The 26,376-nt window shown below is 40.8% G+C and overlaps 1 protein-coding gene across 2 annotated transcripts in view; it reads left to right on the top strand.

Annotated features, from left to right (window-relative positions):
* The first annotated feature begins 5,097 nt into the window (after positions 1–5,097).
* cblb (Cbl proto-oncogene B, E3 ubiquitin protein ligase) overlaps positions 5,098–26,376 on the top strand; it is a 147,994-nt gene continuing 126,715 nt past the window's right edge. For both annotated transcript variants that reach the window (XM_083926749.1, XM_083926748.1), the window contains exons 1-3: positions 5,098–5,270; positions 17,807–17,977; positions 19,383–19,633. In XM_083926749.1, the coding sequence (XP_083782875.1) occupies positions 17,810–17,977; positions 19,383–19,633 (419 nt within the window). In that variant the 5' untranslated portion in view covers positions 5,098–5,270; positions 17,807–17,809. The remainder of the gene's footprint in view (positions 5,271–17,806; positions 17,978–19,382; positions 19,634–26,376) is intronic.

Here is a 26,376-nt window from a genome sequence, read left to right as displayed (position 1 = left end):
TGTACAATACAAGTCAATTGAGACTAAAGGGTGTGAAATGACGTGCAAAAAGCATAAAATGCATTGTGATTCCACGTGAAATGACTGAAGAACTTAATGTGTCATTTCCACACCATTTGGTGATACCAGGCTGAAGACAAGCACACTAAGCTGTTGCCTTATCAGAGTGCTTACTCCTGATTGGTGAGTTTTCAATTAAGCACCAATTCCAGAGACGCTATATCGGTGGCTGCATTTGGTCAATAGGTTCATAGGTGCGGTATTTTGAAACATTTAGAACTATATAAACTGTAAAATGGTATTTTTGCATAACAAGTTTATACAAAAACACCAAAACAATAGTTTCTTTATAGCAAATCTATAATAAGATTGCTCTTCTGAGCCCAGTCCCCACTGTATCACCTAAAAATGCATGGGAAAAGAATTTAGGGGTTGGCATTACTGAGGTCCAGTAGAGGGACATTCTAAAACTGGTCCACTCATCCTTGATTTGTGTAAAGTTTGTTGAGTGATAAATGTAATTTCTAAAAATATAGAAGCGCCCCTGTCTGAGGCCGTACGGTCTACATGGATTCAAACCTTTACCTCATGACGAGTGCCCCTGTCTGAGAACATATACGGTCTACATCGATTCCCTGGGCGTGCAGATGTTCTCAAGAAGTGGATCAAGAATATTAACAGAGGGGACTTTGTTCCCAACATCACGCTAAGTTTTGGTTCACACTCGTCAATCTTACACTGAATAACATGCGGCTGCCTAGCTTAACACAGTGAAAAAGTAATACCAGCTAAGCTAACAGTGCTTAGCTAGCTCACGTTAGACGCCTCTATCAAGGCTGCCGTGGTCGAACAGAGTAAATTAACTCAATGTGCTGTTATCCTGGAATATATAACGTAAGTTGCTCTAACTAGGTGCCCTGTGATAGACTAGCGTCCTGTCCAGGGTGGACCCCGCCTCACGCCCGATGTCAGCTGGGATCGGCTCCAGCCCCCCCGCGACCATCATCATTCATTCATTCATTCATTCATTCATTCAAGATGGATGAATGGCGTCAAGTAGCTCAGAGTTAATCAGTGATGGAGGTAAAAATATTACAAGCACAGGTTTGTGTAGTTTGCATTCAGTTTGTTTCCAATGTTGAAGTTTCCCACTGCTGTTGGAGCTGCTGAGAATTGCACAGGTTATTCCCGACTTCCTAGACATTGATGTCAAAAGAAATGCTGCATAAAAAGTACAGGTAAAAGTAGAAAAGGTACACTTCCAATTACAGCTCCCATTCAATCGCGCACATACTGGAGGGAGACGCCACTGCAGCAATGGAGGCTTGTTCACTTCCGGTTCTTCACCAGATTCATCTATAGTCATCACAATTACAGTTTTAGTGATTGCAGAGATATTATATTGTTGATATTTTATGTATGTAGGGCTATCGCTCTTTACTATTACTAGCTTATTATGATTTTTTTTGTTGTAATTACTACTAAATAAATGCAATAGGCCTACTTGTTTTATAATTCCCAGTTCTGGTACACCCACGCTGTTTCTTGCGTCATTTCCTGCAGAACACTGCTCATTTGTTCAGAGGGAGAGGAGTTGTATGGTTTTATTTGGGAGCGGCCCTTCTCCTTCCCATCTCCTCTTGTGGCTGTATCAAGCCTTGAGCATGACACAACAACAAAACCGGAAGTTAGGCCAGTGTGGCTCCAAAATAAAAGCATAAACTGTATCTATTTGGGATATAATGTGAAGCAGTCATACAATGCAGTTTTAAGTGGAATAATGACAGTACCTGAATAAGTGAAAATCCAGTAAATAAAATAAAATATACCTACAAATGCGGGGCCAAAACACTTGTTGGACTCCAGGCTTTTACTCACTGTGCAATTAATAATCTACTCATACATACCTGGACACTCTTCTTCTTTTTGGGGAACAACTTAATCCACCACTTAAGTGCAATCATTTAATATAACTGCGTTAACTGAGTTTATTGCTTACTGTATTGTATACCTTCTATATTTAAGTAAGAGTTTATTGTTTACTGTCTATTGTTTACCTTATATATTTAACTAAGAGTTTATTGTTTACTGTTTATTGTTTTACTTTCTATATTTATTCAGCTAAGAGTTTGTTGTTTATTTTATAGTCTATTTTTTATTCCTCATTTTCTACACAGGTGTTTTGTAAGCTGCTGGAAATCCAATTTCCTTGCGGGAGTCATACCAAAGGGATCCAGAAAGAGAAGTCTAAGTCTAAGGATATTCTTTAACGTCTTCAGGTGCACCATTGAGAATATTCTCACTGGATTGTTGCTGTTGCATCACCCTCTACCATATGACTCTACAGGGTGGTGAAAGCTGCTCAGCACATCACCAGGAAACACAACAAAATGGTGGCTGGGGTTAAAATAAGTGCATTTGAAACGTGACTACAGTGACTCTAGGTAATTTATTGCTTCTTATTATGCATATACACATCTAGTCTCCGTTGTTGTTTACATTCAGTTTAAGCACTTTGTACCTAGCCAACTGCAGGTATTCTTTCCCAAACGTAATATTATTTTACAACCTATTTTATGTGTTTTAATTTATGTATACCGATCTATATATTTTAACTTCTGCACTATTTTGTGTCAAAGATTGTTGTTTTACTTACTGAGCATTGTCAAATAGCCTGAGGTTTAAGATTATAATTGATAGAAATGCTTCTCTTAATAAATTAAGAACTTGGGGGGAAAAAATGCAAAACACTAAAAGTACAAATGCGTAGGCCTATACTGTGTTGTAAAAAATAATGACCACCATTGTAAAATCAAATAGTGGCCTAAGAAATACAGTTTTTCTTACTTCTTTCTTCTGCCAACAGTATGTGTCCAAATGGGCTCTGTAGAATAGAAGAATAGTCTTTACTGGCATTGTACAAAACACAACGAAATTAGGAAGTCATAACACAGAAAACAAAAACAACAAAACAGACTAAACAGAGCTGTAGGCTGTTTTGAAATTATTAAAAAGCTCACGAAGGAAACATTCAGGACCATGTTGTTTCAGTGCCCCTACAGTAACTGTGACCCTGGGGCCATCGTCACAAAGCCTTTATAGTCCAGTCTTTTTAAGCCAAACTAGATGTCAACAAAGAACAAATTGCAACAGAAGCAAACGCCACTGATTTTGTATCCTCAATATGTCCTGAGTAAGAGAAAAAGCCCTGAAAAATCCCAATAGGGGAAAGTTTCTAAAAAGACCCAAACATTCTGTATGCATTCACCTATTCATTATTTTTCTAATGTGAATAGGAGGTGAAAAAAAATTCAGATATCACCATGAAAATGACTGAGTTGATTACTTACATCAAGACAAACAAAAAATATATGACAAGTTTTTTAAAATTGTTTGTTCACATGGGCAAACTAGGCATAATCTTATTACATATGTGCTCATTTTCATAAATAACAAAACAGATCTAAACATTGGGTATAGCCAGGTGAAAATGTTGAATCTTGTTGACATAGAACAGTAAAAGACCTCATGTTAAGGTCTGAATGAACACATTTAGTCGACCCTTGGGCATTAATAAATGGAGGCAGGAAGAAGGAGTTTAAAGCAGCCTTTATTACTCATTATTGCAGATATGAGGTTTGGGGCTGGGTCTGCAGGGAATGAGTCTGAGTCTGAGATAAGAACAGACAACAGGAGAATGCAGACAAAAAGTAGCTAAAATAATTTCTATGTTTATTGTGTAATTTTGTATCTTGTGCAGGATACATTTATATTTCTCAGTCATCTACAGGAGTGAAATCCATTTAGTCTGAGGAACATGAACATGAATGCTCATGGGTAGACTAAATGGGGTTCATTCTGACCTTAACATTAGGTCTTTTACTGTTATATGTCAAGATTCAACAAGACATTTACTTTCCCTATTCGTGTGAGGAAAAATAATTAATATGTGAATGCATAGGGAATATTTGGGTCTTTCTTAGAAACTTTCCCCTGTTGGGATTTTTAAGAGCTTTTTTCCCTTACTTAGGACATATTGAGGATACAAAATCAGTTGAGTTTGCTTCCGTATTTCATAAAATGACTGGACTATTATGTTAAGCAGTGACCGGAGGTGGCTGCTCTCTTTCTCTCTCTCTCTCTCTCTCTGGCAGCCTGACACACTGACATCCTTTTGGAACACCAATGGCTGTCTGGGCGCTCTTGTCATTGCGTTGGTCGGTTCCTGGAAAATATTGCTTCATACTCACATTGACCCTCCCACCGCTGAAACAGCTGCGTTAAGCCGGCCACAACGTAGACAGTCAGATAGGAAGTGAGCAGCCTTCCTTCAGATTAAAGGAACAACATGCAGCGGGAAGTATAGCAGGTTCTCTGGAGACATAAGAACAACACAATTCACTTAAGACATCTAAAGGACACAGTCAAATAGCCTAAATAGGAGTATATAGAAGCAAAAGTGCTAATGTAATGTAAATGATTTTGTTCATATAAGGAGCATAGACTAAAAATGGACGTAGCGTCTCTGTCGGGGTCCGTTCTCTTAACTTGATCAAATCGTCCTCACCGACAGAGTCTCCATCTTGTCAGACCTTGACTCCGCCTCATTTCCTCTTCCCAAAAAAGGGCATGTATGTGACGTTGAGGGGGAGGGGCATATGTCCATCTGGCTGACGTATAGCTAACACTCAAGAGGCTGTGCCCCTATTTATTCATGAACTTTAACCACCAATAAAATAAAAACTAGCCTGGTACTAAAAAGATTGACCTTAACATACAGACTAGAATGTTTTTTGTCCCAGGCCTTAAATAGGTTTAATTATGCTGTGAAAACGGCCTGTTTAACATGGGGGTCAATAAGAAACTGCTCTATTATGAAACCTGCCCCTACTGTACACTCAGAGAACTGCAGTTTTTGGCACTTCCTTATTGGATCAACCAGGAAGTCCCTGTTGTGGGGGCTTGGGTATGGAGGCTTTATTCTGAAATGCGCAACTAGATTTGCCCGGATGTCCCGTGTTGTGTGACTTTAGGCTGTAGCTGTACATTAATACGGTGACGCTACAAACCTTCAGGTCCGTGTTTTTCACAGTTCTCCGACAGAAGCTGGTGAGCAGCGACTGTAAGAAGGCTGTGAAATATGGAGGTTTTTTTGCTGAAGTAACGGGATTAAACACGCTGGATACCTTCCCTGAACACTCCTTCGTTTGTGCTCTCTGGATGTGCACCGAGTTCAACCGGGATCTCCGCAAACATTCCCTGGCGGTTTGGTAAGTTCGGAATTTGTCTCCCCCCTGGTGATCGTTTGATGCGAGTTCCTTTTTAAAAAGCCACAGTAAGACTGCGGTCCTGGGCTTCACGAGCTGTGTTTAGCTGCTGCTCTCAGCAGGCGGAGACTGAAACTATCAACTCACGGAAAACAATAGGAGGGTCCTTTAATAACAGCAAATACACATCCAATCTTCATCCTGCAAAATAAAAGCTATATGAGTGATGAGTTTTTAACTTCTCCTTATCCCTTTGAACATGAACTATATTATTTGAGTCATATATTTATCTCTTGGGATTGTTAGGATCCCATTTGCTTGTTTTTCTTTTTTTGCTTTCCTTTTTACTGCTCATTCGCTTAATTGAGTTTGTATTATTATCTTTTAACATGTGCAATAAAGATTGATCTTGAAGTCTAAGTAACACCATAAGAACACAATCGTAGCACATCAAGTCCATATGGAAGCTAACCTCAGCAGAACAGGCATAGTTTAAACTCGCCCTGAAACTAAACTAAACTCACCCAAAACTAAAACAAAAAAACTAGAAGCAGCAGTTTGTTACCTGGCTACAGTTTCATTTTGCAGTTAAATCATGAATTATTAGCCTATGTGTGAAATTAGATGATCATCATTGAACAATTACACTCTGAAGGAAGACCAAAGCCTACCCAGCATAAGAGCCATATGGAATAGATATTTTGATGAGTTTGTACACTGCTGCACTGTAGGTGAATGACACTTCAGATGGGAACAGTCACAGGAGCACACTCACGTCATGAAAGCCTTATACAATAACAGTGACACCGAGGGCCCTTTGAGCACCCTCTAAAACCTCCGGCGTTCCATGAACACCTTTCACATAAGGCCCAATATGCATCAGTCTAACACAATGAAACATTTCAGCTATCTGTTGAACAGTTCTAATGTTAATTTCATCAGTATGTGGGCTGCTGTAACAGTTCCCTGGAGCGTACTGTTTTAAAAGGAATCATAAATGTCATGCTCTTTTTTTGCATCATGCAAAAAAAAAGAAGAAGATTAGATTCAACTTTATTATCATTGTGAGTGAAAGCTGGGTGAAGGAGGATTGCGGGTTCAAGGCGTGGTACGCTTGCTGGCCACGGCTCGTTTAGGAGAGGTGGGCTTTTGTAAAGCACGTTTGCACATGCACGAGCGTGCGCACGTGTAGGAGCACGAGGCCTACGCCGGTTCTGACGTCATTTTATGTGCGCCTGTTCGGACATAGAAAAAAAGAAGGACGGATCATGCGCGGACATTTAAAACAATGGCGGCCAAAGGTTCACGTTAGTGTGATGCGGAGGTGGAGTGTACTGCAGATTTGTTCAGATAAAAATATTCAAAAACAGCTGGACAAGACGCACAAAACTCTGAGGTCTATGGAAAGATTTGTAAACAAAGCGACGCATCGCGATGACGTCATCAATGCGTGTGACGTGTTACGGCGTGATGACGTATAGGCAGGCAAGAAACATTCAGGCAGAGGCCCAGGTAGTGTGAGTACAAACGGGCCTGGGTCGCAGGGGGAGAGGGAGGGGGGGGGGGGGGGCAAGTACCCTAAAGCTCGGGGCATGGTACGGATGGACAGTGTGAGTGCGCCCTTAGAGTAGCGGTGAGAAGTTCAGCCATCCATGAGGAACTCGGTGTAGAGCCGCTGCTCCTTTGTGTTGAAAGGAGCCAGTTGAGGTGGTTAGGGCTGGGAAGAGGCCTCGGGGAAGACCCAGGACCAGGTGGAGAGATTATATCTCCACACTGGCCTGGGAACGCCTCAGAATCCCCCAGTTAGAGCTGGTTAATGTGGCCCGGGAAAGGGAAGTTTGGGGTCCCCTGCTAGAGCTGCTGCCCCCGCGACCCGACCCCGGATAAGAGGTTGAAGATGAATAAATGAATGTCATTGTGCAAAGTAGCCTAGTAGCACAAAGACAACGAAATTAGCATCTAACCCGAGGTGCTAATAACAGTGCATGTTGTGCAATACTATCTAATAAAGAGCATGAAGAATATATACAGTAGACTATAGATGATGGACCTTCTTTAGTCTCAGGGCGGACTCACACTGTCCTCCCGGACCGAGACCCGGACTTTAGGGTACTTGTCCCCCCTCCCTCTCCCCCCCGCGCCCCAGCCCCGTTTGTACTCACACTACCTGGGCCTCGGCCAATGCTTCTTGCTGTCCATATGTCATCACGCCGTAACACGTCACACGCATTGATCGCGTGTGTGTGGCTTTGTTTACAAATTTTTCCATAGACCTCAGAGTTTTTGTGCGTCTTGTCGACTGTTTTTGAATATTTTCATCCGACCAAATCTGCAGTAAACACTCCACCTCCGCATCACACCAACGTGAACCTTTCACCACCATTGTTGTTGTTGTTAAATGTCCGCGCATGGTCCGTCCTTCTATTTACATGTCCGAACAGGCGGACATAACGCTACTGCCGTAGGGCTCGTGCTCGTGCGCGTACACGTGCGCACGCTCGTGCTCGTACATGTGCAAACGGCTCCGCTAAAGCCCACCTCTTTCAAGCGGGCCGTGGAGGGCCAGCTGGCCCCAGTTGAGCGCGGAGCGGGTGCGCTCACACTACTTAAAGGTACTAGACTTTAGCTGAAAAACCGGTTTTGGCCGCGGCCAAAAGGACAGTGTGAGCACGCTGTCAGGAAGAAGAGACGCTGGTGGGCCTTCTTGAACAGGGTTGAGGAATTATGGGTTTAAGGGATATATCCTCAGAGATGTGGACACCCAGAAACTTGAAGTTTGCAACATGCTCCACTTCCGTCCCATTGATTTAGATGGGAGTGTGTGCGCCACCCTCAAGTCTCTCTGTAGTCCACAATGAGCTCCTTGGTCTTCTTGGTGTTAGGGGTCAGGTTGTTGTCTGCGCACCACACTGCTAGGAGTAGGACCTCCTCCCTGTAGGCCAACTCATCATTGCTGATGAGACCAATCACAGTTGTGTCATCTGCAAACTTTTGTTGTGATCAGGTTTTTTATTTTTATTTCTTCTATTAGGAGGATTCGCAAAAATACAATATCAGTGGTCAGAGACAATTAAACACCATATCTGCCTACCCGCCCACACACCCCACCCATATCCCTCCCACAACCCACCCCCGCATGATAAGAATGAAAATATATATCATATATCTGTTATATGGGACAGAAAGATGAATGAATAAATAAATAATAATAGATAAAATATATAAAATGTTATACTATGTAAATTTTTTATTATACTGCCAATCCATCCTTGTAGGCCTATTTCGTTCCTTTTTATTTATTATTATTAAGTCTGGGTCAAATATGCGAGATATGACGTATGTGACGTTTACTCAAGTAACTCGAGTTACTCGATTACAAAAAATCATTGAGGCAAAATCTCTACCTCAATGACTCGTTTAGTTCCTGCCTCGCTCGTTATGTTCCTGTTCAGCGCAGGGATAATTGTTCACACAATGCACACCTCTACATCCGGAAAAGGCAGAGAATACATTTGGGATCATTTCACCCTTAAAAAAAAGAATTCAAAAAGGTGCAAAGTGTCACTTTTAACTAGAACTGTTCTACCACAACAACATGACATTGATGAGACAGCGTCTGAGCTGAAAGCAGCCAGTTGTTAAGGCCACTTCACCGAGAGCCGCTGTTCCGCTTTAACAAGTGACCTGTTAACTGGCCAGCGTGTCTGCGGTTGCCGTAATGAATGTAGATATTAAAGAAACAGGAAGAGAATGTGTAGCTTTCCTTGTGAATAGAGGTCGACCGATTAATCGTTTTGGCTGAGAGACAGACGAGGCGTGTGCAGCGGCAGCAGAGAGGAGAGAAGTGACCAGTTCCAAGTGGAAACTACGACACAAATTATTGTAAGTGCATTAAAACCTTAATGAGTTGAAAGTCAACAAACATAACCTCCTTGGCGGTGGCAATAAGTACCACTTGTTCAAGCATAAACGTGCATCATATTTCAGCAGAAACAGCGACATTCCATCAGCACGTTTTAAACGACAGCAGTGCTATTTAAGCTAACACTGAACAGCTTGAAGAACACGCTAAAATGAAAGCTGTCTCCGTGTAGTCTGTTCATCTTGTTTGCCATGAATCTTAATATTTGCCAATTTCTTGTAAACATTAGCTGCTGGCTGCTGCAAAATAGTGCAAATAAATAGGATAATAGGAATAATAGGAAGCATCATTCAGGACCACGGCAGCAGGCACCACCACGATCAACAGAGACCTGCAAGACGACAAAGCACAAACAACTCCGGGGAAGAAGTTGAATTAGTAACATGCATCGATGAGACATGAATGATACAAACAGAGAAGAGAGAAGCACAGAGTATCAGGAACAGGAGTATCCCCTGGAAGACTAGGCCTATAGCAGCATCATTAAGCAGAACAAAATCATTTAAAAAATAACAACATTGTTAAGGGATTGTAAGCCCTATCTGTAAGCTTTATCAAAAGGAAAGTTTTAAGTTTACTCTTAAATATGGGGACAGTGTCTGCCTCCCGAATAACACTTGGGAGTTTGTTCCACAGGAGAGGAGCTTGGTAGCTGAAGGCTCTGCCTCCCATTCTACATTTGGAGATTCTAGGAAAGACAAGTAGCCCTGCATTCTCAGAGCGCAGCGATCTAGTCGGGTAATACGGTACTATGAGCTCTTTAGGATACGACGGAGCCTGACCAATAAGAGCTTTGTAGGTAAGAAGAAGGATTTTAAATTCTATTCTAGATTTTACAGGTAGCCAGTGCAAAGAAGCTAATACAGGAGAAATATGTTCTCTTCGATTTGTTTTAGTTAGTACACGAGCTGCAGCATTTTGGACCAACTGGAGACTCTTATCAGACTTATTGGAGCAGCCTGATAAGGAGTTGCAATAGTCCAGCCTAGAAGTAACATGGACTAGTTTTTCTGCATCTTTCTGAGACACAATGGGCCTCATTTATCAATCTTGCGTGAGAACGGGCGCAGATCTGAGCGCAGAATTTGTCGTATGACAGGACCCACGTGTGATTTATGAAACATTCGTATCTGACCAATCTCAGCGTACGAATGAGCAGGCCTTGATAAATGCAACGGCTGAATTTGATCGTCATTTACCTGTTACGCCCTTAAATATTCCTGGTTCGAAGGCCTCGCCCACTGAGGTCAAACATGTAGAGGAGAAACACTGTGAAGAAAAGCAACTTTTCCGACACAGAGATGGGCATCCTGACATCCGAGATGGAGCAAAATAAAGATGTGCTTTTTGGCAGTCTTAAGAGTGGAATAAAAGGGGCCCATAAAAACTCTGTATGGAAAAGAATAACAGAGGCAGTCAACCCGAAGCAGCGCTCCACTGTGACCCCTGTGCGAACTGTCGGTCAGGTGTTATGCCGTATTCAGCACCCCTGCCGTGAAATGCAACCCCCTCGCATTATAGGTGATATTCTGGATCAAAAGGCTGTTGTTTCCACCTATAGGAGTAGCTTATATACAGGTAACCACATTAAATCACACACTTTTGAACCTATTAATTGCAAGAAAAAATGGGATTATATTTAGGAAACGCTCAGTCAAATACATTCCACTTGCTCAAAAGATCCATTTCATTCATTTTGTAATTATGGCTGCAGTATATTTCCACAGAACATACAAAAAGTGTTGTTTTGTGTTCACTATTATCCAAGTTTGTGATTTTAAAATAGTTTAAAGACTGTAAGTAACCAATGGTCTGACCGTTGTGGGTTAGCTGTATATAAACTACTCCTATAGGTCGAAACAACAGCCTTCTGATCCAGAATATCACCTATAATGCGAGGGGGTGCATTCCACGGCAGGGGTGCTGAATACGGCACAACACCTGCGCTCTTGCTCTGTAGCGGGGTTTGCCAGCGGGTTATTAGGTATACCGTTAGAGGATACCTTTGTCACCTAGAAGAACCATACCAAGATGTTAATCATCTGATACCTTGTTTGATTTAATGCAATTTATCTAGGGAAGCCACTAACCGAGGATATGACTTTGGCTCTGCAGTGCGTCTTGCTGCAGCCGCGCGCCAACACATTCATTCATTAATTCAATGCCGGGGTCGCGGGGGGCTGGAGCCGAGCTGTTTTGAAATATAAAAGAATCGTGTTTGTTCCCCTGGCCACCTGACCGCCACGTTTAAAAGCGATAGCTTGGCATCACAAATCACCTGTACATTTATCGAGTGGTAGTTTTGGCGATTGATGAATGTGTAATCATTCATGGATGGTGCCTTCAGACGCACATGAGTACAATCAATTGCTCTAACCACAATTTCTATTTTTTCTATTCGTTTTAAGAATCTGTTTTAAACTCTTCTTAATATGTGACTGCTTATGCTTAATGGCAGCTGAGGTTTGTTAATTATTTTCAGTCAGATTTTGCTGTGCTGCACCGCAAATCCACAGGCTGAAATTTGCATACACGATCTCAGACCTGACGTGAGAATTGCCAGGAAATGGTTGTACGCACGTTTTTCAACCGTACGTTCGTTTGATAAATGAGGGCCAATGTTCCTAATTTCTTACTGTGGTGCTGGAGGACAACATAACATCATCCAGAGTAACAATATTTTTAGCCATTGAATTTCAGAGGCCTTTTGGTTTTCTGAGTTTAACATCAGAAAATTGCAGGTCTTCCAGCTTTTTATTTCCTTAATGCACATTTGGAGTTTAGCTAACTGATCGGTTTCTTCTGGTTTGATCAACAAATACAATTGTGTATCATCAGCATAACAATGAAAATTTTTGGAGTGCTTCCTTATAATATTTCCTAAGGGAAGCATATAAGGTGAATAGAATCGGTCCAAAGACAGAACCCTGAGGGACTCCGTGACTGACTTTAGTGTGCATGGAGGATTTGTCATTAACATGTACAAACTGAGATCTATCTGATAAATAAAACTTAAACCAGCTAAATGCGGTTCCTTTAATGGCAATTAGATGCTCCAGTCTCTGTAGCAGGATGTGATGGTCAATCGTGTCAAAGGCTGCACTAAGATCTAGTAAAACAAGTACAGAGACAAGTCCTTTGTCTGAAGCTATTAGAAGGTCGGTAGTAATTTTTACCAGTGTTGTCTCAGTGCTATGATGCGTTCTAAATCCTGACTGGAAGTCCTCAAATAACTCATTATAATGTAAAAAGTCACACAGCTGATTGGTGACTAATTTCTCGACGATCTTAGAGGGAAAGGTAAGGTTAGATATAGGTCTATAGTTGGCTATTACCTCTGGATCAAGACTGGGTTTTTAAGAAGTGGTTTAATTACAGCTACTTTAAAAGTCTGTGGTACATAACCTGTTGATAAAGACATATTAATCATATCTAATACAGGAGTGCTAATTAAAGGTAACACTTCTTTAAGTGACTTAGTTGGAATAGAGTCTAGGAGACAAGTAGAGGGCAATAGTAGAGGTTATTTGTTAAGGTCAACTGTAGAAAAGCAGTCCAAGAATATATCAGATCGTACAGTTGTTTCTAAGGTTCCTGGGTTTGAAGAAAAATTAGTGCCAAGCAAGTTATAATTTTGTCATTAAAGAAGATCATGAAGTCGTTACTACTGAGGGTTATAGGAATACATGGCTCAATTGAGCTGTGTGTCAACCTGGCTACAGGGCTGAAAAGAAATCTAGGATTGTTCTTATTCTCCTCTATTAAAGATGAGTAACAGGCTGCTCTGGCATTACGGGGGGCCTTTCTACATATTTTTAGACTTTCTTGCCAAAGTAAGCGAGATTCCTCCAATTTAGTGCAGCACCATTTACTTTCCAATTTTCACGATAGTTGTTTTAATTCATGAGTTTGTGAGTTATACCATTGGACCAGTTGTTCAAAACATTTAATCCGGATCAAAATTATCCAGATTTGGAAATCCCATTTTTTGCTATCCAGGATCAGGTAATCCGTCTTACTTTTATGCTGTTTTTTTTTTTCAAAGCAACATTGGATTGGATCACTCTGATCCAGATCAAGATTACCAAATCCGGATTGCCAGTGCTCTAAATGGAACAACATATCACAATGTGAGCTACAGCTATGTAGAACAACAACAGGTAGAAGAGACAACATGGGGTCACTGTAAGTGTTTTTTTATTTTGAGACAAAACACGAATATAACAAAAATCCACTTCCATTCATAATTTATTTTGTGACCCCTCATCTGAGCCACAACAGATACAAAACAAATATGCAAATGCATTGTGGATATTTTGAAAACGTCTTCAATGAAAAAAAAAAGCTAAATGTCCAATAGTTACAAAATAAAGTCTGTTCAGGGTTCTTCGTCAACAGGAGGAGAGACCAGCATTTTCAAGCCCTGCTTTTAGGAGGCAGATCTGAAGTTTCACTTTGGTTTGCTGCAGTTTGGTCAGCTTGATTTGTTCCTCTGCTAGGAGTATCTGTGCTACTGCTCTTTCAGTTTCTTGTTTGAGAAGTGATTGATAGGCATCATCATTATTATTTGGCAAAGGACGCTTCAAGCCTCTTTTCTCAGCTGCCGTGACTGCTGGCTCTACCAGTGAGGATCCAGGTTGTTCTTCAGAAATAGTGCTGAGATCCAAATGAATGTCTCCTCTTCATTTGGACGAACAGGCTCACTTTCCTCTACCATCAAAGGCTCACCATCCCCTACAACACCTTGAATCCAATGCCAAGCTTTAGAGTTCTCACCTCCAATAATGTCCAGAACCACATCCGTGTATTCACCTCTCTTAACGGGTTTGTTGCCCGTTTGGGTGTTTTTTTATTTTGACTTTACTATACTGAAATGCTAATTTGGTAGCCTATGTCTACTTTATTTACTTTATCACTTTAACGGTTATACAAGTCAAGTATTAAACAAATATAAATAAAAGTATATACACTAAATGATACAAATGTATTATTTTACCAATTTTACAGTTTTACTACATTTTCTTCCTGAAATCCACCTTGAAATCCTACCTCCTGTTGGGATCAGGATAATCCTGTTTTTTGGATCAAAGTTATCCAAATCCTACTGAAACGTTTTGAACAACACAAAGGGAAGATTTGATCCAGATTTTAACTAGGATTGGATTCCGTGATCTAATCCGATTTCAGAATCCTTCTTTCCCTTTTGAACAACCCATTTTCAAGATTTGATCCAATCCGATAACCAAAATCCGATCGGATTACTTTTGAACAACTGGCCCATGGAGCTAACTTCCTCTGTTTCATTATTTTCTATTATAAAGGAGCAACAGAGTCGAGTGTTGTTCGTAGAGAGCCTGCAACACTGTCAACAAGGGGATCAATTTCCGAGAAACTACCATTAGAATAGGTATCTGGAATATTAGTATAAGGCATTAAAATAAATGCAGATGGAATTGCTTCCTTAAATTTCATTACAGCACTATCAGATAAACATCTAGTGTATAAACCTTTGCCCAGGGGTGAGTAGTCCTTTAATATGAATTCAAAATATTGAATTAATTAATTAATTAATGGTCTGATAACATAGGATTCTGTGGAAAGACTAATAAGTCATTGATTTCCACACCATAAGCCAAAATAAGGTTGAGGGTGTGATTAAAACAGTGTGTAGGTTTATGTACACTCTGACTTAAACCAATTGAATCTAATAGAGAAATAAACGCAATACTAAGGCTATTATTATAAACGTCCATGTGAATATTAAAATCTCCTACAATGATTACTTTATCAGATTTAAGGACTAAACTTGACAGAAACTCTGAGAATTCAGATAGAAATTCAGAGTACGGACCAGGAGCACGGTACACTATAACAAGTATAATTGGCTGCACGGTTTTCCAGGTTGAATTTGAAAGACAAAGAACAAGACTTTCAAATGAATAATAATTTAGTTTAGGGTTGATTAATAGACCTGAGTCATAAATAGCTGCAACGTCTCCTCCTTGACCACTGCCTCGCGGAATATGAGTATTAATATGACTAGGAGGAGTGGATTCATTAAGGCTAACATATTCTTCAGGACACAGCCAGGTTTCAGTCAGACAGAGTGAATGAATATGATTATCTGATATCAGATCATTTACTAATACAGGTTTAGATGACAGAGATCTGATGTTAAAAGTCCACATTTTATTTTCCGATTTTGTTGCATTATCGCAGATTTGGTGTTGATTTGTATCAAGTTTTTCTGTGTAGCTCCTTTTCTGTTCATTTTTAAACTGGTTAATTTAAATGATCGTGGGGCACACAGCGTTTCTATACTATACTGAGCTAGAAAATGCCCCACAGGGAGCGCAGAGAGGTGTGTAAGATTGCCACTCTGCTTCCTGGGCATCTGTGATAAGGGCAGCGCAGAGAGGTGTATTTAACTGCGACTCTGCTTCCTGATCCCAACACTGGGTTGTCATGGTTTTAGACCGCTAACAACTGTGTCCAGGTTCTTAGATATGAGAGCGGCACCCTCCAAAGTCGGATGAATACAATCTCTCCTAATAAGACCAGGTTTTCCCCAGAAAGACTGCCAAATATTTACGAAGCCCACATTATTTACCGGGCACCATCTAGACAACCAGTGACGGAATGATGACATGCAGCTATACATGTCATCGCAAGTCAAGTTGGGCAGGGGACCAGAGAAAATTACGGAGTCCGATATAGTTTTTGCATATGCACGAACCGACTCCACATTATTTTAGTGACCTCCGATTGACGTAATATGTGTGTTAACAACAGGATCAAAATCTGTAAGGTCCCGACACAGTTACAGCGCCTTAAGGGGAATGTGATGTTTCTACAGGAAACACATCTCAAATCAGCTGACACCCCACGTATTAAGAGGGCGTGGATGAGCCACTTATTCCATTCCAAATTTACAGATAGAGTTAGAGGGGCAGCTATCATCATTCATAAAAGGTTCTGTTTGAGCCAACAAATGTAATCCTAGATACTGACGGTCACTATGTCATAGTTTTGGGCACACTCCAGAAGACACCAGTGGTCTTAGTTTCGGTTTATGTGCCAACCTGGGACGATGAACAGTTTTTTACAAGGTATTTGCAAAAATTCACCACATTATCATGGGTGGAGACTTTCAAATGAAACATTTTATCCAAAAGCAATTCCCACATTTTCTGAAGCTGAGATGGACCAGTTCCTGGCTCTGAACATACAACACAAACGACTGATATCTGTCATTTATGATAATGCTCTACTGAGCCCAGTCCCCACTGCCTCACCTAAAAATGCATGGGAAAAGGATTTTGGGGTATACATTACTGAGGTCCAGTGGAGGGACATGCTTCATTCCACACCAAAGCCCATATGTGACATAGTGTACCAAAGATAGGACCTTTCCAGGCGATCAAAAGCCGGCATCAGTTAATAAAACAGCGCACAGGCTCGTCGTCATCCGAGAGGATTTGTGTATGATGTGGACAAGACGTCTAAAATTGTCTAAAGATATTATTTTTTTACAAGTCCTTTTTGGTCGAGGTGAATTATTTTAGGCAAAACTGTATCAAATAATTTTGCTAAGATCTTATCGTGAAGCTTGATATCATTATTAATAAGTAATAGAGGTCTATAACTGAAGCACAAGGTGGGATCCTTCCCTTTGACACGCAAATTCGTGAAGCGTTCCTTATTTTTGGGCGGCAGTAGCTCAGTCCATAGGTGACTTGGCTGGAAACCATAGGGTCGCTGGTTCAAGTCCCCGTGAGGACCATTTATGGAGCGTGGACTGGTGGCTGGAGAGGTGCCAGTTCATCTCCTGGGCACTGCCGAGGTGCTGTTGAGCAAGGCACCGAACCCCCAACTGCTCGGGGCGCTGGTCACAGGCAGCCCCCTCGCTCTAATATCTCTCCCTAATTGCATGTATAGGCCCTGTTTGTGCATGTGTGTATTTCGGGCCTGTGTGTGTATGTATGTATAATAATAAGAGTGAAAAAATTCAATTTCCCCGTGCGGGATAAATAAAGTAATTCTTCTTCTTCTTCTTCTTCTTCTTCTTTGTTTGTTAAGTAGAGCTATGATTGCAGTATTAACATCCCTATTGAAACTGGTGTTTCGGGGGAGGGTTGAGTAAAAATCAATCGTTGTAGGGCTGAATGATATCGTTATAATCTTATATTCCGATATCGATCATTTCATATCTGGATAAAAATATAACAATGAAGCATGTTTTCTGGTAATCCAATACATAGCCTATATGAAATAACCCCATGTTAAAGCCAATTATTCTATACTCCCGTATGAATGTAACATGGTAATTTAACTTTGGTTCAAAATATAAACTCATATTTTACATCCAATTTTCTGAGGAATTTAAATCAGTATGTGTTTGTTGTTATCAATTTAGACGATGTTATTGTGTATATGATTTCATCACAATACGATTCTATTGCAAGACAATAAAATATTATATCAGATTATCGCCCACCCTTTATCTATGAATGGATAGGAACCAAATAACAGGACAACTGTCACTGATTATTTGTACAAACTGAAAAAGGGCAATCTTTCTGTTTGCAATAATACCTTTTTTCGGCTCACTGTATAGGAAATGGCAACTGCTCTCAGTGGCCGAAACCCTGGAGGACGAGGACCAAACCGAAGTAAGGGTCGTATTTTAGGCATCATTGATGCCATCCAGGATGCAGTGGGGCCACCGAAGCAAGCAGCTGCCGACCGGCGGACTGTGGAGAAAACCTGGAAACTCATGGATAAAGTTGTAAGTTTGGAGTGATAAACCTGTCAGACCTGTCTGCCAGATGGTGGCAGGCACTTTGTTGCAGATGCACATGGAGAGGTGGAGCTAATGCTAATGGAATTTTTCTGTCCAGGATGTGGACATTGATGTCATCAAAGGAGTGGGCTTTCTCGTTGAGATGTAAATGGACAGCAGAGTCCAGGCCTGAGGAGTTAGCTTTCCTGTGTTGGGCCATGCGTTTATGCAGTGGTTGTTTTGTTTCTCCAATGTAGAGATCTTTGCATTCCTCGTTGCAATGGACAGCATATACCAGATTGCTTTTGTGGGTGTGTGGTATTCCTTGGGATGAACTAGTCTCTGTCTGAGTGTGTTACTGAGTTTGAAATACACAGGGATGCAGTGTTTTTTGAAGACCCTCCTGAGTTCCTCTGATACCCCAGTCACATATGGGATGACTATGTTGTCTCTCTTGTTTTCTTTTTCTTTTTCAACCACTTTGGTTGTCTTTCTGGAAGCAGCTGCCGTTTTCACAAAGGTCAGACATCAGTCCCAGCCTGGTCAGTTGCATACATGATCTGATGAAGCCTCTTGGATGAGACGTGAAACGTCTTCCTAGACAAATAACCAAGTCCAGTTGCCTTTGACTGAAATTGCTTTGGGGATAACGATGACCTGGACATATGAGAACATTCACAGGCCAATCAGCTACTTGTTTTATCATTTCAACGGATGTAGCATTTCAATAAAATTACACACTCAAAGTTCTGTCATTTCGTTCCACTTTATTGGATTTTTGCGAAACTTGGTATTGACGTTCAGGTCTTTATGCAAGGTATCTGTTCTGAGTTTATCAGACATGATCAAGGAGAATTTCAATTTTCGACCAAATGTGTTGTTGATACAGTCGAAATCCGAAGATAAAAAAAGTAGTATATAGATAGTAGTACACTCATAGATAGAGTGTTATGTTACTGTTTTTCACATTATACAACTTAGCAAAAAAAAAACTTTGAAAGACAATAAATGATACATCACATATGAAATTAATGCCCAGCCCTACTTAAGAGCCCTTTTTTTGTAGAGCACATTGAGATGTAGGCTGGAGGTTTTGAAATTTTAAGTCACTCACTCCCTTTTTTTTTGGCTGTTAATTATAGGACAATATTTAGGCCGATCGGCATCGGCAAATTCTGTCCAAGAGGTTTGTGGTATTTGTGGCATCCCCTATGGTCTGAGCTCAAAATCCTTTGGCAGGCCTATTCCTCAGGATTGACTGAACAAATATATGATGGTTGGACAAACCATTAATGAGTTATGGCCAATCTCATCTAAGCCCCGCCCCTTGTGATTTTATTTGCTGCTTTAACACTAAAACTCAATGTCAGAGCATGAAGCAAGCAGTCATTAATGGATTTCTTTGACACAGGTCCGCCTCTGCCAAAATCCCAGACTCCAGCTGAAAAACAGTCCACCATACATCCTGGATATCTTACCTGATGCCTACCAGCACCTGCGGCTTACACTGGGCAAATATGAAGAGAACCAGCAACTCACACAGCTCAGTGAGAACGAGTTCTTTAAGATCTACATCGATAGCCTTATGAGGAAATCCAAACGGGCCATCCGGCTCTTCAAAGAGGGAAAGGAGAGGATGTATGAGGAGCAGTCACAGGAAAGGTAAGAGAACATTTTATCTTCAGTTTTTACGTTTGCTTAATGGAGGCTCTTTAGATGTTGAGCGGGTTTTTTTCTTCCAAGACACAGGTGGGGGGAAATAATAGGGCATGTGAGTGAAATTGCACCCTGTACTCCTTCTCGAGTGACATCACAACCTTAAAACCTACTAATAATTCAAAATGAAGTGAACTATTGATTGTTTTTTTCATCAAGAAAATATGCTGTGGTGCCCTTTATACCTGTTCTGACCCTGAAATGCCCAGCCCACACCCGACTTTGTTTGCGGAGATAACTACTCAACTGCCATCTCCCTGTCCCCAATACGATGCATAATCCTGACCCAACATCTTTTTTTTGGAGATGGCCTCATCTGAATTCAAGCCAGAGCCTACAACATAGAAAAGGCCAAAATATATGCCTTTCAAAGAGAATGACTTGTCCAATTTCTGTGGCTCAGATATGATAAAGCGTTCAACATTATGCATTGCATTTATAGCAAGAGGTGTGGTGAAAGCAAAGCAGTGCTTTTGCTGTCAGAACATCACAACTTCTGAATTGAAAGGTAAATGTCTCAAAGAAACACGTCCTGTGCCATGACAGGTTTGTGGTGCCCTTCCTGCAACGTTGCAGTGTAGTGGTAAACCAAGTAGTGATGAGTCAGAAATGATCATATAATCTAACATGGCTTATTATATACCCTGGAAGCTACTATGTACTTTATTTAAGCCTCAGATCATCCTTATGATGATTGTCATTTCTTGTTTGTGCTGTGATTTTATTAAATAAAGATATTCATCTGCAAATTTATTCCTGTTTACAATTATTTACGTAATGTTTTAAGAAATAACCGATGTGTATGGGAATGTATTATTGAAAAGGGCGTGGTGAAAAGAATTAGGGTGCACCAGTGCAAGCAGTGTAGATGTTATTATTATTTATTTTATTCTGAATCCTCGTAAAAGATTACAGATGACATTTATTTAACTCATCAAGCTGCAGTCTGAGCAGATGAGTGGTCAGTCTGCAGCACAAAATGTGTCCTGATGTCAATGGGGAGCTGGTTGCCATTGTGGAGCCAGGACAACCAACAGTCATGACATTTTAGAATGGTAGCCGGCCCCCTTTGTAGTGAGGGAGTAGCAAGCTGATTGGCAGCAGCAGAGCATAGGGGAGAGGTGATAATCCTGTGCACCGCCCAGACACAATTGGTAAAAGGGAGTTAAACAGGCAATCAAGACTCAAGATTCAAAAGTCTGTTATTGTCATTTGGTCACCATACCAGACAGGTACATAGCATGAACAGAATTCTGTTGCATTTAAATCAAGAAGCTAAAACAGAGTAAAACAAGTTAAAGATGATGTTCATGTAAATTTGTATATACATATGTAAACAAGTATGATAAATAAATACTTCAGGTTAAAAGGAGTAGATGGTATGAAGGAATATGTGCAAGGATATAATTACAATTATATGGTGGAGATGAAAATTTCAGAACAATTTTTAAATACTTTATTTATTCGAAAATACTTTTATTTTTTATTGTTCATAATTTGATCGAATATCCGCTGTGTCTATACCACTGCTGTACTAGCAAGGTTTTTTTTTTAAATAACCAAGGCACAACAAAAACCTTTATTTTGAGCAAAATTAGAGAACACTTTCAGATCCCTCCCAGTTATTGGTGTTAATCTTGCACCTGGTGACAATTGACCTCATTGCTGGACACACCCTATTTATCTGCAGTTCTCCGGGTTACTTTGCAAGATGACGAGCTGCTCTAAGGAGACTGAAGCCCTGAGACAGCAGGTTGTCCAGATGAAGGCCAAAGGGATGACCCTCTCAACCATTAGAGAGAGGTTGGATGTTCCAAGTCAGTGATTTCAAGAATATTGAAGGACACAGATTCATTTAAGTCCCTCAAAAAGGCTGGTCGTCCACGTAAAACAAGTGCATGAGAGGACAGGATTATGAGAAGACTCTCAATGGGGAATCATTTCAACACTGCAGCTTGAGTTGGTCTCCAGTTCAGTGCTGAACAGGACAAGGATCTGTTTCTGCACACAGTGTCTCATCGTTTAAGACTTTTTGGACTGAAAGTCCACTCTGCAGTGACCAAACCTCTTATCAGCAGGAAGAATTAAAAGGTGAGAAGAGGAGAACTGGTCCAGAGTGCACTTCAGTGATGAGATTACGTTTTCTGCAGCAGGAGTTGGGCCTCTTGTACAGCTACATGGCAGGTTGAATGTAAATGTTTGTGATTCTCCTTCAGCAACATTCAATACCTCCATTGCAATTATCTCCCAATCAGCTGCAATTTTCATGCAAGACAATGTCCCCTTGTAACACTTCAAAACAGGTGAAGCAGTTCCTTGAAGCTAAGAATATTGAAACAATGAAATGGCCAGCCCGAAGAAAACATTGTTTAAATCTTCTGACACAGTGGTTTCTGTTCTCTAATTTAGATCACTGTTTTTTTTTCACATAATGAAGGTTTTTGTTGAAGTGCCTTGGTTATTAAAAAAAATATGCTAGTATAGCAGTGGTATAGCAACAGCAGATATTCTATCAAATTCTGAGGAATAAAAAAATAACAGAATCTCATAATAATCCAGTATTTATAATTTATTCTCTAAGTTTCATCTCCAGTGTAAATTTAAAGTGCAGTCTTAAAGTGTCTGGCAAAGGATATTATCAATTTTTCAGTGGCAGATGGAGATGCAGCTGGTCATCATGCTCTCCACAGTGCCCCTGCAGTAGCTCAGTCCATAGGTGACTTGGCTGGGAACCGTAGGGTCGCTGGTTCAAGTCCCTGTGTGGACCATGTATGGAGCGTGGACTAGTGGCTGGAGAGGTGCCAATTCATCTCCTGGGCACTGCCGAGGTGCTGTTGAGCAAGGCACCGAACCGCCAACTGCTCGGGGCGCCGGTCACTGGCAGCCCACGCTCTAACATCTCTCCTTAATTGCATGTATAGGTCCTGTCTGTGCGTGCGTGTATTTCGGGCCTGTGTGTGTATGACAGACTCCATCCAATACTAAGTGACCATAATGTGTTTACGTCATTTTTAAAGAAAAAGTCATGCAAGCTCAAAGCTAATATCATTGTGATAATCTCCAAAAAATGGCTGGGGGGAAAAGTTATGTATAATAATAAGAGTGAAAAAATTCAATTTCCCTGTTGCGGGATAAATAAAGTAATTCTTCTTCTTCTATCTATCTTTTCCGTTGTTGGTGTATTTCTGTGGCAGTTACAGCGCCACATCCAGACCTGGCATGTGTACTACAGCGTTTTTAGCTGCGTGTGGACGCAGATATTTCTTGAGCCGAGTCCATGTGGACAGAAAACTTTTTAAGAACGACGGAAAAAAACAAAAGTTGTTTTCGATCGTGTGGATGTACCCTTACCTCCTCTTTGTATACCAGCTCCTCATTGGCCTGGATGAGGCCCACCACTGTCATGTCTCCTTACTTGATGATGTGATTAGTATGGGACTTTGCACTACAGTCATGGGTCATCAGAGTGAAGAGCAGCAGGCTCAGCACGCAACCCTGTGGGGAGCTGGTGCTCAGCAGGATGTTAGGATGCTAAGACCCAGTGGTCCCAGTTTGTTAACCAGGTGCTGGGGAATTATTGTATTGAACGCTGAAGTCCACAAACAGCATTCGAACATGGGTGTTCTCCAGATGTTACATATTCAGATGTAGATCTGAATCAATCTTTAAGTAGTTTCATACTATATTCCAGTTTTGTTGAGGATTTGATCATGAAAAAGAATGTTCTGAGGGCACACTGTGTACTTTGAACCAACCTCCCGCAGCATCCATTAAATCCACAGTTTAGTAAAACTAAAAATACGGGGCCCATAGAACAGGCTCATTAGAGACTTCCCCTGACCAGGTTGCCTACATACGCTTTAGCACTGCAGCTAACTTGAATTGGGATTAAAAGCTCTTCTAGAGTTTTGAAATGTTATCAGACCAAATTAATCCATTTCTGATATCTACACAAGTCATTTTTCTGTGTTTGTGATCTCTTTCGCCATGATAATGATGATATCCTAAGTGAGAGATTTGCACATTTCACCAGGGTTACAGGAAAGACACAGCAGTCGTGTCCTCTTCACAGTCTAATTTGCAAGCTGTGACATATCAAACCAAGATTTCGTTTGTGGCCTGTAACCGTCTGGCATGTCATGTTGGCTTAAATCAGCCCACTGTGATTGTGATGTGTTTGACGTGAGCCTGACTGACTCAGATAAAAGAGAGAGTGGGAGGTGAAGATGGAAAAGAGAAAGAGAGGAGAGTTGGAGGGAGAATAGACAGCAGGGGCATATTCAGCAGAAAATAAACAGTGCAGAAGTTTTTGGTTATCTGTGTATTGCAGCTTATGCTGCTGTGCTTGCTTTTACTGCAAGCTTTATCTTATGATGCATTCTACTACAAAATGTCATATTACTGGGACAGTTACATTGCTGACAGGAAGATTGTGTTTATGAAATCACTTTTCCCCCCAGCCATTTATTGGAGATTATCACAATGAAATTAGCTTTGAGCTTGCATGACTTTTTCTTTAAAAATGACGTAAACACATTATGGTCACTTAGTATTGGATGGAGCAGCGGATATAAGGAGAATGAGACAGGATAAATGGGGAACTACTAAGTAGTAAAAATGTTTTGGGTGATAGTAAAGTAAATCAATGGCTCCAAGTCAGCAAAGAAAGTGGTCTACCTCGCCAGTGTATGTTTTGAATGACAAGATACATATTTCTTTTTCCAAAAAGGAGAAAGAACCAAGAATGTGAATTTTGTTTCCTATTCCTCTCACTTGTGTGAGAGAAGAACTCGAGATTATCACAGGTGTGAAAGGCTCTCTGGCTGTCATGTGCAAAGCAGAGGCAAAAGCCCCATGCACTTTACATCCTGTTCATATATTTCTTCTCTGGTTGAGCTTTTCTAGTCAGCCAGCACATTTCTTTTCATCCATCCGTGTCCTAACAGTATTTACTGTAAACACTGCATATTCAGAAATGAAAAATATCAGAGATGTTTAGTATGTGTTTTTCAAAACTAAATGTCAAAGTTCAATCATTTTTTCAGTTATTCTGTGAACTGTAATGTAGCCGTTTTTGTTTGGTAGTTAAATTACATTTCAAGATTCAAACGGCAATGCACTTCTCCCAAGAGCACAACACTCCCCTCAACCTGTCACCGTTCAGGCAGGTTTCAACATGCATTATTATCAGCAGGCATACAAGTCTATTCCTGTGCTTTCAACATAGCAGATTTCACACACGCATTAGATGTTAAGAGTCATGCAGGATGTGTCAGCCATCCTTATACTGCATATGGACTGAAATGTTTTAGATAGGCAGTAAGAGAAGTGCAGTTGTTGTATAATTAGTTGCCTTGTTACCCTGCCTGTTCCTCCTGCTTTAATGAAGACTAAAACCGTTTCATGACTTAAAACTTTACTGAATATGCACTTTGAGTTCATTGACATCTAATTTTTATTGAAAAGTTACAAACACAATACAGCATCCAGTTGCTGTTGCATTACATTGACAGGACACATTATGACATTACTGGCAAAAACCTTTTTGTATGACTGTTATGGGATTCAGTTTCATTATTGGCTGGTGTTATTGGCTTTATTGCATTCACTTTTGTTACATTAGTGTGAGCTGTGACATTATGGGCAGGTGTTACATCATCTACTAAAGAAGACTAAGTGAGAAGTGAGAAGTCCGTCAGATAACGTGCTTCAGCTGGTTTAAAACTGGTAAAGGTTTCCCTCTTTAGCGTTTAGAATGACAGCAACTTAGAGTTCTATCCTCAATGCAACAGTTACTGTTATCCCAATGAATTCCATTTCCCTGATACCTAAGCTTTACTTGCAGTTGTCAGTAGGTGGCCCTGTGGGTCTGACTCCATATGGGTGTGTAAATGTTTAAAGGTCTGGACTCTCATACAGAATATGAAATCTGGGGCAGAATGGACAATGTAAACACAGTTAACTGTGAAATATGTCTGAAATTATTAAAGCTATATAGGTACCAAATTTTGTGAATATCAGAGAAACTTTGTTGCAACTCAGGCCTTGCAGGGGGGGCTATGGAGCCATGAACATGACTGGACACACCCAAGTCAAATTATAACATCAAATCAAAAACATAACTAGTTTGAACATGTGTCCACAGTTTTGTGCATTCTTGTGCATCCTAAAGGCGTAAGGCGTTCGTAAAATGAAAATGAACCCACAAAATCCAAGATGGCCAACTTTCTGTCAGGCCCAAATAATTCAAGAAATGTCAACATCAACAACATGTCACAACTTCTTCAAGCTGCGAGCAATGATCCCACCAAATTTCATTAACATCAAATGAACTTTATCCCAGCCATGGCGTGCGTTTGGGGTTGCTATGGAGCCCACTGGCCACACACGAGTCCAATGACTTTTGAAATTTTTGCCACTTCTGACCTGTGTGCCAGTTTCTGTGAGCCTTCATGCATCCTAAGCCCCTCAAAATGTGATGGTGCAGTAGAAAAATAATAATTTCTTAATAGGGCTGAAACAATTACTCTAGTAACTCGAGTTACCTGATTACAAAAATGCATTGAGGCAAAATCTCTGCCTTGACGATTAATTTACTTCCTATCTCGCCCCTTATGCGGCCTGTTCAGCGCGGGGATCATTGTTCCACATGGACCGTTTTTGCAGATGCACACCACTACAGCCCGGAA

The sequence above is a fragment of the Echiichthys vipera genome (genome assembly GCF_963691815.1).
Source record: "Echiichthys vipera genome assembly, chromosome: 14".
NCBI classification, from domain to species: Eukaryota; Metazoa; Chordata; class Actinopteri; order Perciformes; family Trachinidae; genus Echiichthys; species Echiichthys vipera.
Note: the sequence above shows the minus strand (reverse complement) of the source record. Positions and strands in the feature narration are given on the sequence as shown.